The sequence below is a fragment of the Anopheles arabiensis genome, chromosome 2 (assembly GCF_016920715.1).
Source record: "Anopheles arabiensis isolate DONGOLA chromosome 2, AaraD3, whole genome shotgun sequence".
NCBI classification, from domain to species: Eukaryota; Metazoa; Arthropoda; class Insecta; order Diptera; family Culicidae; genus Anopheles; species Anopheles arabiensis.
The window spans coordinates 19,633,570-19,647,423 of NC_053517.1; the positions used below are offsets into that span (position 1 = coordinate 19,633,570).

The 13,854-nt window shown below is 47.6% G+C and overlaps 3 protein-coding genes across 3 annotated transcripts; 1 reads left to right on the forward strand and 2 right to left on the reverse strand.

The window, feature by feature from the left end:
- The first annotated feature begins 3,525 nt into the window (after window positions 1-3,525).
- Window positions 3,526-4,081, forward strand: LOC120908700 (probable small nuclear ribonucleoprotein G). The gene is made up of 3 exons (XM_040319985.1): window positions 3,526-3,668; window positions 3,742-3,889; window positions 3,977-4,081. The coding sequence occupies exons 1-3, from the start codon at window positions 3,637-3,639 to the stop codon at window positions 4,025-4,027; spliced, it is 231 nt and encodes a 76-aa protein (XP_040175919.1). The 5' UTR covers window positions 3,526-3,636; the 3' UTR covers window positions 4,028-4,081.
- Window positions 4,065-6,657, reverse strand: LOC120908696 (zinc finger protein 480-like). The gene is made up of 3 exons (XM_040319981.1): window positions 6,257-6,657; window positions 4,619-6,167; window positions 4,065-4,537 (listed from the first exon to the last, which is right to left on the reverse strand). Exons 1-3 carry the CDS (start codon window positions 6,392-6,394, stop codon window positions 4,146-4,148), a joined length of 2,079 nt encoding a protein of 692 aa, XP_040175915.1. The 5' UTR covers window positions 6,395-6,657; the 3' UTR covers window positions 4,065-4,145.
- Window positions 6,658-6,861: 204 nt separating this feature from the next.
- Window positions 6,862-8,772, reverse strand: LOC120908697 (solute carrier family 25 member 46). Its single transcript, XM_040319982.1, has 6 exons — window positions 8,618-8,772; window positions 8,346-8,509; window positions 7,964-8,246; window positions 7,834-7,890; window positions 7,550-7,765; window positions 6,862-7,481 (listed from the first exon to the last, which is right to left on the reverse strand). Exons 1-6 carry the CDS (start codon window positions 8,656-8,658, stop codon window positions 6,944-6,946), a joined length of 1,299 nt encoding a protein of 432 aa, XP_040175916.1. The 5' UTR covers window positions 8,659-8,772; the 3' UTR covers window positions 6,862-6,943.
- Window positions 8,773-13,854: the final 5,082 nt, after the last annotated feature.

A 13,854-nucleotide genomic window follows, 5' to 3' on the forward strand; every position in this document is an offset into this window, starting at 1 on the left:
CCCTCCCTGTTCGTGCAGGATGTGCGCGCGGGCGATGAAATGAAGAAGTTTATTCGCCTCCCGGCCGGCCTCGGAAACGATGTGGCTGACCGAATTCGCACCTACTCCCCGCTCCCGTCACGCTCAAAGCTTTCCAATGGCACACGATAATTGACTGCGGCGACCGGGGAACGGCATTCCGGGTTTTACTCTTCTTCTTCTTTTTTTTTGTGGCGCCTTTTCCACTTCTCGACCGTTCACGGGGGGGTGCCGAAAAGTTCACATCAAAAAGCCACCTACCAGTGGGGCGTTTTCGGTTGAGCGTGCCCTCAAAATTAATACCCCCGATAGAAAGCGGCTTTGAATGCATTTTCGCCGGCATATAAATTGAACCCGCCTATGCTGCTAATATGGCACGGCATCGGTGTGTGTGTGTGTGTGTTTGATGTGGTAAACTTTGCTCCAACACAGTTCGTCTTTTAATGAAACGCAAACATCCAAGCAACAGGTGTTGCCGAAAGTCCTGTGGGTTTGTGTGTGTGAGTGTGTGTGTGTGTGTTTTTTTTTCTGTCTCTCTTCCTCCCTCCCGGCTATATGGCCTTGCCGGTGTGCGTACCACACCAACGCTCCCCCCAACGAATGCGCTTACAAAATTAGACTTGTTGTCTTCAACACTTAGTATACGTGTGATAGTGTTAGTGTGTGTGTGTGTGACACTACTTGTTAGACTACCTCTGCCGGGCGCCTGCTCATACACCGAACGTCACCCAGTGCCGATGTCAAAGCGGCAGCTGATTCTCTGCCTCCACCACCACCACCAGCATTGTCTTGGGCGTCACCGAATGGCGCCACCCTTCGACACTGACATGGGTAAGATGAACATAATTAATTACATCTGGTGGCTTTTGTGTGAAGAACCCTTAGGAGTGAAGACCTCACCGACACCGGTGAGGGTGCGGACGAACCATCTCAGCGCCTTACCCCGCTGTGAACATGCCACACCCTTGGAGTAGTAGTTTTTGGGGGACAGGATGGCTGGCAGGCGGTGGAATTGAACTGTTCTGAACGCCTCGTGCATTATCAATTAAATTGCAATTACTCGAGGTCAAACGCAACGTCGATTGCTGACGTACCGGTTTTACAGCGGCGGAGATCATTTGTCAAGGTCTGCCATCCCCGATCGATCGGCGTGTCCCCATCCCATCCTTCCAACGAACTGTTTGCATCACATGCGTTCAAACATGCGACGTTTTGGGGACGGTTTACCCGGGCTTAACTCGCACACTCGGAGCTCCGATGACAGGCTTACTGCATTGGGGGTGTCGTCCATCCGTCCGTATCAAACGGCACGGTTTCTTAGTCTTAGCTACAGAACGCCCCATCCACCTTCTGGGAACACGTGTGTGTGTGTGTCCAGTAAAAGATTATACTCTCAAAAACCTTTCCGGATGGGTGTCCTTGCGGGCGGAGATTGTTTATCTGTCCAATACGGAAGGAATGACATTCAGCATAACCGCACAGTCGGCTGTGACAACGTAACATAGCGCATTGGTTACTTTGATTGTTTTGTGCAATTTTCTTCCCTCTTCCTCATAACATGACAGACCCGGGGCCGACTTTCAAAGGAAATAGGATAGGCACAGCACAAGGCACAAACTTTGCAACTAATTTATTCGAGCGCGCTCGTTGCGTTCTTCCGCCAAATTCCACCGCGAATTCGTTCACCATCGACGCCGAAGACCTCCTACACCCCGCGGGCAAGTGTCGCCGGAAGTTATGCGAAACAAGCATCACGAGAGAAGAGACGAAAACGAAACTGTGTCACTCGTGCGTGCTGCAAAAGAGCCTTCCAAGAGAGCCGGACAGGGTGCTTGCGACTGGCTGCTGATTGTCGAGTATGCACTGTCTTTCATCTTGGTAGTGAATGTGTTTCTTCGAGAACTTCCTAGAATGCTGAAGTGGTCCAGTGAAAGACCGAAAGCTAGTCCAGCTAGTAAAACGTTTCATTCATTACAATGCGCTTAATGTACTCAAACATCAAGCCATGAAATAATTTCGCAATCATGCACAGATAAACGAGGAATTTACTCCTTGCACCCTACCCAAAAATAGCACCAACCACGCATCGTTGCCATACACCCCGCCCCGGCTGCAACGGGGAAAGCTTGTTTATCCGCTACCGAACTTAACCACCACGTATTAGCACCATCACCGCCGTATAAACCACCCACCTGCTTGCCTACCGATTAACAACCTTGCGCCCGGCACGAAAGCAGACAAGTTTAGGAAGATGGATGGATACCTATCAAATAACTTCTACCCCTTTGCATCTTCGTGCCTTCGTGCCCTAACCGACGACGTAGTCATTTGTATTCCTCTGCTGTTTGGTTATTTTGGCGCTTCTGTTTACCTACACCACTGGCAGCAGCACGGCTCGGTCAACATTGTGTGGCGACGGAGGACACGCCACGTACACCCCCCCACTATCGGGAAGTACACGACTTAGCTTCTGATGATAGTGACTAATATTGGCAACCCGTTTCGGCATGATCGGGGCTTAGCCGGGACACAATCTCGTGTGCATGTCGTACTTCGGAGCAGATCTCCGCCACTATCGTCGGCTTCCGTTCTGATCTGATCTGATTTTGATGCTTACCGGTTGTTTGATTATCTCTGTTCATTTGAACTGTGTGGGTGTGTGGTTGTGTGTGTCATGTGTGTAAAATTGGGATCTTTTCCAAGCGCTGGATTAAGGGGAGCTTAGTGCAGGTTGTAATGTGGGAAACTTTTAATTCATCTTCATATGCACCACGTGACTAAGATTCTTGGAAGTTGTTTTGTTCGAATAGATTGATGTTTGTATTCACGATGGATGAGCTATGCTATTCGGTATCATCTGCTAGGCATTTTTGGTGGTGTTTTAAATTAGAGTGCGAAACTCACGAATATGTCCTTGTTGGGTTAGGATAACATTCCAAAATTTGTTAAAACCTCGTTTCAATTTTTTTTTTCTTAATAAGTCACACCTGCTTTAAAGTTCTATTTTTTAGGAGATATGATAAGATTTAAATGAAAACTAAAGTGTGCTTCTAATCACTATATTGTTTTTGCTCTTGTCCACCATTTGGTCATTATTTTTTTAACATTTTATAGAGACATAGATCTTATTGGCCTCATTCGCATCTTTCAATAGTGCCTTTTACTTTGCCAATTCGGTGGAACCGTAATCAGACACTTTGATGCTGCTTAAGAGCTGTACGGAGCCACCTTTGCAGTGTGTATTGCGCTGTGTAGTTTTGTCTACATGGGCCGCTAGCAAAAAATGTTTTCAGCGATTCGAAATATTTAATTCTATAATCCCACAACTTTCTAAAAAGTCTGAAGCTGTTCATTATTTCTTAATATTTTTTGAATCGTATTAACTTAACGTTATTATTTTCAAAAAACCGTACTTGTTACCGAACGCGGGCACCTTTGAACATGGGTTCATCATTGTCATAATGGCTTCCCATGACACAACCTGACAGCGTGCGCATTGCACGCTGTCAACCAATTGTCAAACAAACACAAACAACGCGCGACCACAATTTGCGGCATTTTGTGCAAATTTTGTGCCCAACTTTCCCCACCAAACGTGTTTACCATTGTTTATCCAATATGTCGAAAGCACATCCGCCAGAGTTGAAAAAGTAAGTTAACCTCAAATGCTACCTTCCACCTACCAGAGCCATTGACCGGGTTCGTTTCTTGTTTGGTACAAAGGTACATGGACAAGCGGCTATCGCTGAAGCTGAATGGTGGACGAGTCGTTTCCGGCATCCTGCGTGGTTTCGATCCCTTCATGAACGTGGTGGTGGACGAATCCATCGAGGAATGTAAGGACGGTACCCGCAACAACATTGGAATGGTGGTAAGTTGAAGCAGGGTCCGGGTTGATCCGGGAGAAGTATGTAATCCAGCCATTTCTCATGCAATCCCACGCTTGTGCCGTCCGCAGGTCATCCGGGGCAACAGCATCATCATGGTGGAAGCACTGGATAGGATATAATGAGCGCTAGCTCTTCTATAATCTTCAAATAAAGTCTATCGCACTCGGGTCAGAGTTTATTGTACATGTATTTCTAAAAGTTTACAAAGAAAAACTTAAATTCACAACCGCTCCACTGCTACTCGGGCTTCGGTTCCTTCGCCGCATAAACCGTCGGACCGGGTTCGTCGAAAAACTTCTTCACACCCCGCTTTCGGCAATCCACGTTATGGTTGTGTACTACCTTCAGATGCGAATTCAGCAGGTGCAGGTGAATAAACTTTTGCTCACAAAATTCACACTGGTACCGCTCACCCGTATGGCGCCGTTCGTGCGTCAGCATGTCGTTCTTCTGGTAGAAGCTTTTGGGACAGTACGAACATTGGAACGGTTTTTCTCCCGTGTGCGTTCGCATGTGCACGACGAGCGTACACTGACGATGGAAGCTCTTCCCGCAGGTCTTGCAGGTGAAGGGCTTGATCCCGGTATGGTAATCTTCGTGCGACTTCAAATCACTCTGGCGTGCAAATTCTGTAAACGAAAACAAGAAAGAAACGCTCACATTAAACGATTGTGCCCTTGCGTTGCGGCAAGCAAGAAAGAGGTACGCACTTTTACCACAGTACTTGCACTCCAAGCATTTGTTTGCCATCATGTAGCGCATATGCATCAAGAGGTACGCTTTGCTGGAAAACTTCTTGTCACAGTGCGCACAGGAGTACATGGTCGGTTGTTCCGACTCGGCCGCGTGCCGCTGCAGGTGGGCCTCGTACGCCATCATGCCCACGAACTGCTTGCCGCACACGTCACACACCAGCCTGTTGACGCCCTTGTGCAGCTCCATGTGCGCGATCAGCTTCTCGTCCGTCTTGAAGAAGTTGTCACACACCGTGCACACGTGGTAGTTGGCCTCCACGAAGTCGCGATGCGCCGAGCCCATGTGCGCCTTGGCCGCATCGACACGCTTGAAGCGTTCGTCGCACAGCGGACACTTGTAGTTCTTCTCCGCCGTGTGCATCCTTTGGTGCGCCCGCAGATTGTCCGCCCGGGAGAACGACTTCGAGCACACGTTGCACTTGAACGGCTTGGTTCCGGCGTGCGCCTTCATGTGGCGTTTCAGATGCGCCAGCTTGCTCAGAATGAGCCCGCACACGTGGCATTGGTTCTGAATTTCGCGTATTCCATCCTCGCCGGGCACGACTATGGACTGGAGATCGTCCTCGATGCCATTGTTATTGTCTTCCTCTTCCGCTACAGTGGCACCGCCGATCGGGGCTGGCTTCGGGAACTGCTCTTCGGTTGGCTCTTCGGGATCGGCCATGAGATATTCCTCGAGGTATTCGGCTTCGTTCAACAGTTCGCTTAGTTCTGATTTTCGTACATCACTGCTCATTGAGCTCATTGGTGCAGTGGAGGTGCTAGGCGAGATAAAGCCATTTTCGTGCACCATGCCATTCTGCTCCGTGTCATTCTGCTCCGTGTCATCTTGCTCCGTGTCATCCTGCTCGGTGTCGTATTGCTCCGTGTCGTACTGATCTGTGTCGTACTGATCCGTGTCGTACTGCTCCGTGTCATATTGCTCCGTGTCGTACTGTTCCGTGTCATCCTGCTCCATGGCATCCTGCTCGATGAAATCCTGCTCCATGGCATCCTGCTCCATGGCATCCTGCTCTATGACATCATGCCCCATCACAATCGGTTCCATCGCAATCTGTTTCGGCTCAATCTGTTTCGGCGCATTTTGCTTCGTCTCATTCAGTTTCGACACACTCTGTATCGGCTCAATCTGCTTCGTCTCATTCTGTTTCGGCTCAATCTGCTTCGCCACCACGCTCAGTTTCGGCTCAATCTGCTTCGCCACCACACTCAGTATCGGCTCAATTTGCTTCGTCTCATTCTGCTTCGCCACACTATGCTTCGTCTCAAGCTGCTTAATCTCTTTCTGTTCGCTTTCGTCCTGCTCAGTTTCAGACAGCCCTAGCGCGTCCACGTCGATGACGACGGGTTCTTCCTTTGGTACTACTGGCTCCGGTTGTTTCTCCAATTGGATGAGAAGAATCCGGTACGAATCGTCACACATCTGCTGAAAGCCGTACGCGATCCGGAGCTGTTCCGCACACACGAAACACAATCTGTCCGGAAGCCTCGGGTTGTCTTGGCGCTGGTGTGTATGAGGGAGAGAGAACAAACAAAAAAATTCGGGTACCAATAGCAGCAACAACAATGTTTTCAACTGACGCCCAAGCTTACCTCGAATGCGCTGATTTTGTTGATCATTGTGGCGAGCGGGACATTGTACTTAAGATCTGTACTCTTCACCGATATCGTACTCGGCGTTACACTTAAACAGGTATGGCAAATAACGCTGAAATCTAGCACACTTTCCATTTTCCGTCCGTTTCGAAGCTCTATCCATCCGTACGACCGATCGCTAAACAATAACAAAACACCAAATCCCGCCACGACTGACAGTTCCCAGTTGACAGGCTCGTTTGGCGTGGGGATGCCAGCTGCAATTAAGACCTTATTAAGGGGTGCTTATGTCAACTATGATCCGTTCCAACGTAGCTTTTGTAGTAAAATTAATACGTTATCGCACATTGTTTTGAATGAAACATACGATGTCATAGATTTTGACTCTTCAACTACGACTACAAACTTTAATTTGACAGATTTTTGATATACGACTGTTTTTACTTACGCCTGCCTTGTTTTGGGACATTTTTTCGGTCCCAATTACAGTCGTATCTTAGTTTTCGCCAAAACAATCGAAGTTATGAGCGATTCAAATCACTTTTTCATTTCTTTTATGGTTCGGTAATGGACAAAAGAAAAAAAAATCAAACCCTCTGTCGTAACGGTTTAAGATTTAAACAAACATATTTTTTGCTGTATTTTCTTCCTTGCAACACGCAATGAATAAAACACACACACACCCTACGATATTTCTTCGCTAAGTGAACTAATGCCGCTAATGCTCCGGGACATCGTGGCCGACCCGACGGGCGTCTTGCCCTCCAGCTTGTAAAACTCCACCACCTTTGCCGGCGGTTTGCTCGACATCAGCTCGGAAATCTGCGTTATGAACCACTTGCCCAGCTTGATCACTGCCACGTGCGCCGCAAACTGCAGCACCATCGCGCCGAAACCCTTGTACAGTCCGCTCACGCCCTCGCTGGCCAGCGTTTGCCGGTAGCAGTCGACCACCCCCTCGTAGCTGGTCAGAATCGGCACGACCGAGTAGCCCGAGTCCAGATTGTCGATGATTGTGCGCGTGCCCTGCAGCTGGATCCGGTGCAGGATCGTCTCGAACGGGTAGAAAATCATCTCCGTCGCCATCAGCGAAATCATCGTCGAGTACACCTCGATCACCTGGCTCTGGGCGGCGAAATCGCGCGTCCGAGCGCCGCGCCGCTCCTCGTAAAACGTTACCCGTCTGCACATGATCCTGGTCGAGATGCCGCGCACAAACAGCCTGATTTGAAGGGACATTTAGTTAGCTTACGGTCAAAGAATGTGTTCCGAGCGCAACTATTCACTTACTGGCAAACGTATTTCGACAGACCGAGCGATATGCTCGGCCCTACCAACGCCCACACCGGCAACATTCGGCCCTTCTGTGGGACGCTCCAAGACAGCAGGCGGCTCGCTCCCTCGCGGAACACATCGAATATGCCCGGCTTCTCGCTGGCAATGTCGCTCTGGACGGTTTCGACGAGCGATGCAGAGTAAAACGGAACGACGGCCGCTATGCTAATGCTGCGGGAAGGATAAAACCGGACCCATCAGTGCATGCTGGTTACAGGTCGCATGCCAACGAATCTTACCATTTCAGCAGCAAATGTTGACCGAACTGTTTGACAGTAGTTTTAGCATTAATTTCCCTGCAAGAAAAAGCAAACTCATGGAGCGTTAGTGGAACAAGTTCTTTTGCACCGTGCACCTTCCCTCACTCACTTTGGCCAGGGCGTAAACTTTGATATCACATCCTCCACGGCCAGCGTCATGCCACGGACTAGAAGCACGCTGCCGATACCCTTCCACAGCGTCGTAACGCCCTGCCGCTGGTGCAGATGCACAATCACCGGCAGCAGGGTGATCGGCACGACGTGGTACCGCCGGGCGGTGTGATGCACCTGGCACTGGCGCCGCAGCACCAAAAACGGATGGCATAGCAGGTTCTCCGTAATCAGGCTGATGAGGTTAACGCTCGCACCGAGATATTTCCGCAGCGATATTTCTAAACGATCGGTAAGGGCAACCCCAACGCAAGAGGAGAACAAAAGTATGACGAAACAGTTGCTGAAATGTAAACAAATGCATTTTTGCATCGGCTTACCATCGTCCGGGCTTTCGTACAGTGGTTGAACGTTTTTGTGCTTCTGCAGCGGCAGCGTAAGATCGCGCTCCGAGTTGATGAACTGGTACGGCGCATCGTCCAGGGTGGATTTGTAAGCGGACAGGAACCGTGCATTATCTAACTCATCCTCATCTTCCAGGTACCTGCGGGCGGGACAGTATTGCACGAAGGTTTGAGAAGCACGGTTATTACGCACCGGGCCAAGGCCGGAACGTGGATGAGGAGGGTATGTGTGTTGTCGCGTTGCTTACCGCCCGTAATCTTCCAGGCCAGCCATTTGGTGATTGTACATCGGCTACATCTATTTGCTAAACAAATCCTAGATATTTTTGCACAATTTTGCACTGGCCTTAGTTTTTTGCTTTTTTTTGTTCAACAGAGCTGTCTTTCCCATAGAGACCAGGTTGGAGCTTGGGTCAGGTTAGCTGTCAAAAAGCACTGACATTTGATGATATATTTTGAGGCGTTATAATTTTAGCTTTTCTTTCCTCTATTAACATTAAATAAATTATTGCTTAGTTTTCTATAAATCCTTTTATTTGTTGCTTTTCAGAAAATAACATATTTTTTTCGTTTTTAATTGTTAACTTTTCGGTGATTGTCCACACTTCGCCAAGGACTGTCAAGATGGCATTGTTGTCGTACCTTGCTTTGAGGTGGGTTCCCGCCGTCACAAAGCGCCCCAGTGAAAAGACTGAATAATTTCTATGGTAAGCATGGTTTCAAATTGCCCGTTACACATCAAATTAAACGATGAATAAATTTTATTTTTTTGAATATTTAACTAGACTGGGTATTGTTTAAATTTTCATTGTAAGATACTCAAACACATTACTTCAAGTGCTGAATTATCAAGTGTTATGTAAATATATTAAATAAAAAAAGGAGGGTTTGTTTGGAACCCAATTTGTTCAAAATTTGAATGTTGGAATTAAATTAAGATATTTAAGGTACAGTAATTGAGTTTTTTCTTTGAAAAGAAATAGTTTAGCCGTAGTACCGTATTTCGTCAATGCTTTAAAACTCAATTTGGTAACACAGCGTTTGCCAATCACCAACATTGTTTACTTCTATCGCAGCTAGTCGATTTAATCAAACATCCCTTCCACAGCTCCCAACCACCAGTCGGGATCGTTCTGACAAAGTGAAATTATGAAACACCACTCAACTAGGTACCATTTCCTGGTATTTTTTCTTATACTATAAAACCGCACCACGAGCGGCAGTAAACAAGCACGACACACACTTAAGTTCATCCACCAGGGGCCAAGCAGCACGTCATAATGCAACGAGAAATGGTCATTTTTTCCGTTTGTCCATTCAGGTAGGTATGCTTCTTTTTATCACCCACGATAATCGTCACACGGAGAAGAATTCATCTTCTCTTTTTTTTATATTCCTCCATTCTGCACACACACATGGCTTAAGTGCTTGTGTGTACAAAAATGGCCCTACCTTATCAATTTACCTTAACGAAGTTTCGGCTTCATCACGGTCAGAAGAATAGTCACGTACGGACAGTTATAAAAAAAAACCAGCCCACGTTTGTACGTTGACACGCTTGCCCCTACGGCCTATGCCGGGGACAATGCGGCTGGCCGGAAGAAAAGGGGTTAAAGGAATGTTTATGTACCAGCCCACCCGCTTCCGACCGTCATTACAGTTCCATATTATTTTATTGCCACGGTAATATTGCACGTTCACGGGTGGGTTGTCGTTTTGGGTTGTCGTTTTTTTTTGTGTGCGCCGTGTGTCGTTTTGATGCGCGTCTTATTAATTTGTACGCAAGATGTACTGCATACTCCTGTCCGGCACTTGTCCAGCGTCCTTTCACTGATTAATAAGTTTACATGCTAAGCTGGAGGACGGGGAGACAGGAAGGGCTGCGGAGGAAAGGGGAAGGACAAATTATGTTTATCTTTGAAAGGATTACATCCTACAAGGGGCATAAGGTTTCAGCTGATAGCGTGCAAAAAGTGCTGACTCGCTGGCTCGATTTTAAACCCGTTTTAAGCGTATCGCCCAGAAAACGCATAACCCGTAACGGGCACTAAGTGAGAATGAGTGTTTTAAAGCTTCATAAAACGTTTTAAATGCAGCTCGTATTCGTGTAAAATGATTCACATTGCTCTTATATCTCTCTAGCTCTTCTTCCCAAGCGTCCAAGCTAGCTTTCGCCATTGATATTGAACTATGCTGATTAAAAACCCTCACCTCCTCCCTCCAACGGTCCTGTTATCCTGTCCATTGTCATCGTTTTATTCGTCCCCACAGCAACCCAACATTCCAATAGCGAAATTCACTTTGCATCATGCTCAAATTGCCAACAATTCTTCTTCTACGTGTTTGGACTAATTATGATTCAATTAGTAGACTTATCGCCCTTGCCTACCTTTAGGCACCGTGCTACCCGTGCGTTGCCCTCCCAGACACCCAAACTTTTTATCTATCGCCTAGTGCGCGCCCCTATCTCTTAAAAAACTGCCACCCTTCCAATCGCTCCCGTAGTAATAAAGTATTCCGAGCAGAGGGCAGAGGCGGCCACTCTTGCTATCGTAACATAAACTTACCTCCCACCTTCCCGACCACACCACAACAACGCCTCCTGTTCGAGCTACCGTTCCAACAGCCCTGACCATCATTATTTACAGACACGAATGCGATCATAATTCATATCGATAATTTTTAGACCAACGCTCAACTCTCCTAGCTGTGTGTGTGTTTTTATGCTTATATATCTGTGTGTATGTGTGTGTCTGTTTGCGTTCCGTCCAGCCACTGTGCTGATCAGTTCAACCCCTTTTTTCAGCAAAGGTAACACCGTTACGGAAAGCAATTTGCCATTTTACCTTTGTTGAAATCTCGAAGGATTTAGCCCCGTCAGGATAAGGGACAAATGAGGAGGGGGGAGTCGATTAGGTTGACCGTACGCCACACCGCCGTTCGATACGGACACATTTTTTCCTCATTTATATGTACCGGAGTATCACCACCATCACGACACGACCGGATCAGGCTCGTTTGGCCGCTTCAGCGTTCATGTACCCAGCCTAAGGATGGGGAGTCCGGTCGGCGTTTATGTATTCGATTCGATTATTATTAAAAATATTTCACTCTATTTGCTTTCCGCCCGTTCCCAGAAGCTTCGCAAAAAACAACAACAAAAAAACACTGTCCAGCAAACAGTGTGTTAAAAAGGGAGATGGAAAATTGCACCCATTCTCCAACAAAACACGTCGTTACAGGCATGTCAGGCATGCTGACCAACGTCCATGTAAGACCGTTTACGGTCCCACGTGTGACAGTCTTATTGAAATGGACCAACAAGCCGTTAATAAGCTACGGAAATTCAATTCGACTTAGTTTTTTTCGGTAAGGACTTGCTAAAATTCCGCCTTTATGTATGCAAACCGCACAGCAGCAAGATATTTTTAAGCTGTATAGAACATACAAAATAGTCTCTACAGGACCTGTTTTATAATTTTCTCTACGCGTACTATAACAAGGTTAGCTCCTGGGCAGAAGGGTCACCCTTCCCAAGAAGAATCTCCCATCGTACGCGTTATCTGGTCTGAGCACCGTGCTGCCGGACACTGCTACTGCCACCGGTGACTTATTATATATATTACCCACCCGCCCATCCTTCTCCCTGCCTTCTTTTTACAAAAAGCAGAATCACACGCACACGCACATATTCTCGAAACGAGCTCCTGCCGGGAAAGATATGTGTGCTTGTGCGGGTCGAAGGATATTTAAAGGACGACGCAGATGCCACAGCATTTGCGCTGCGCTGGCCCTGGCGTGTGTTTGCGTACGCGTACGCATAGCAAAAGGGTCGCGTCCAAGTAAACGACGTTTTTCGGACGCTGGCCGTCGGCGTACGTGTGTCGGCGAGGGTAAACCCGAACGGGCATTCTTTACCATCGGTGCGCACATTCATTTTGCATAAACACACATACGCATAACGGCATGAATTGTGGCACACGCGTGAAGGTGGCTGGGTAGCTGTAATAACTACACGGACACTGGCCTTTCCACACACACACACACACACACACACACACTTTCTCACACGCTCTCTGCTTCTCTTCCACGGGTGCGAATGCTGTGAAGTCGAGCCAAGGGTGATTCCAAGGAAGAAGCCTAAGCTAAGGGCAATCGCAAACGGTGGATGGAAATAGAAATTTACATAGTCCACAGTACGAACCCCCCCCCCTTCCAGGACCGGACATTCCTCTTGCTCGAGGAGTTTGCATCCCGTTCTCTCTCCCCTTTGCTGGCAGGACGACTTTCTCCTCTCCTTCACCGGCACACGCGTGAGTATTGGCGCACCTGTTTCCTAGGGAACGGTTTCTAGCCTTTACGTTAAAATACGTTTCTCCCTCGTTCCTGCTTCGCTCAGCCATACGCACGGTACGCGGAGATGTTTCCCATTCCGGAAGGATGTTTTCCGGGGGGAGTGGGAGCAAACCCCGCCGAAACAAAGCCCATCATAAACTGACCGTATGGGGAAGCGGTACGGGGGTTTGCTTCACGGAGCCTGCCCTTTTGTCGATGCCGGGATATGAGTGATGAAATCGATTGTTTTTTGGCATGGCGAGTGACCATTTCCCGGGCCGGGGTGGTAGTATTTGCATTTGGAGGAGGACTCAGTGTGAGCCACGAACGTTTGGTGTACTCACACACTCTCACACTCTAATTGGATTTAACGTCCTAGGCACGTCATGTAACGGGGCGCAAATTGAGCAGACATCTTCAAGATCCAATAAGCTGTTAGAAGGTGTAATACTTGATTCCTCAACTACAGCATAACAGTAAAACTGAACAAAATTGCCCCGTACTAAAGCGAAAGGGTTTGTCAAAAGGAAAACGCCTAAAGTTAGGCAATTTTACTGCAAAATGTGGTTAAGGATGTTTAAAGATGGTTCACACACAATGTATGTCGCAAAGTGATTGAAGACAGCTCCTATAGAACGTATCTTATCAAAGTTATCAATGATAGAAATGTTGAGTTACTGAGTGACATTCCATAATATGAAACACAATACTTTTGTTGGTATCCCCAAAACCCACCCGGCTCTAAACACAATCGAAACCCAACCAAGAATGCATGCCCAATGAACGGTTTCTAATTCAATGACTCCCTTCCACTGGCGATGAGTGTTCCCACAAAATTTAGCATCTTCCCTAACGAAAACAGCAGTCCATGTTCTGCGAATCGTGTAAGGCAATAATTTTCCTACACCTCTCCCTTGCTTCTAGCGTTTGTGACGCAATTTAAAGACTTCCCACCATCGCATTTTACAATTCCATCGCCGTCCCAATTTTACCAAGTGCAACACGAAAGTACAACTAACAGCCGCACTCGAAGTCGTACTAGGAGTTTCCAATACGAACTATGCCACACCGTATTGCAAGGACACTACTAGCCGTAGCCCGTAGTACGTTCTCGTTGTGCTAGCGGAATAATTTCTGCCCAGCTTGGCTG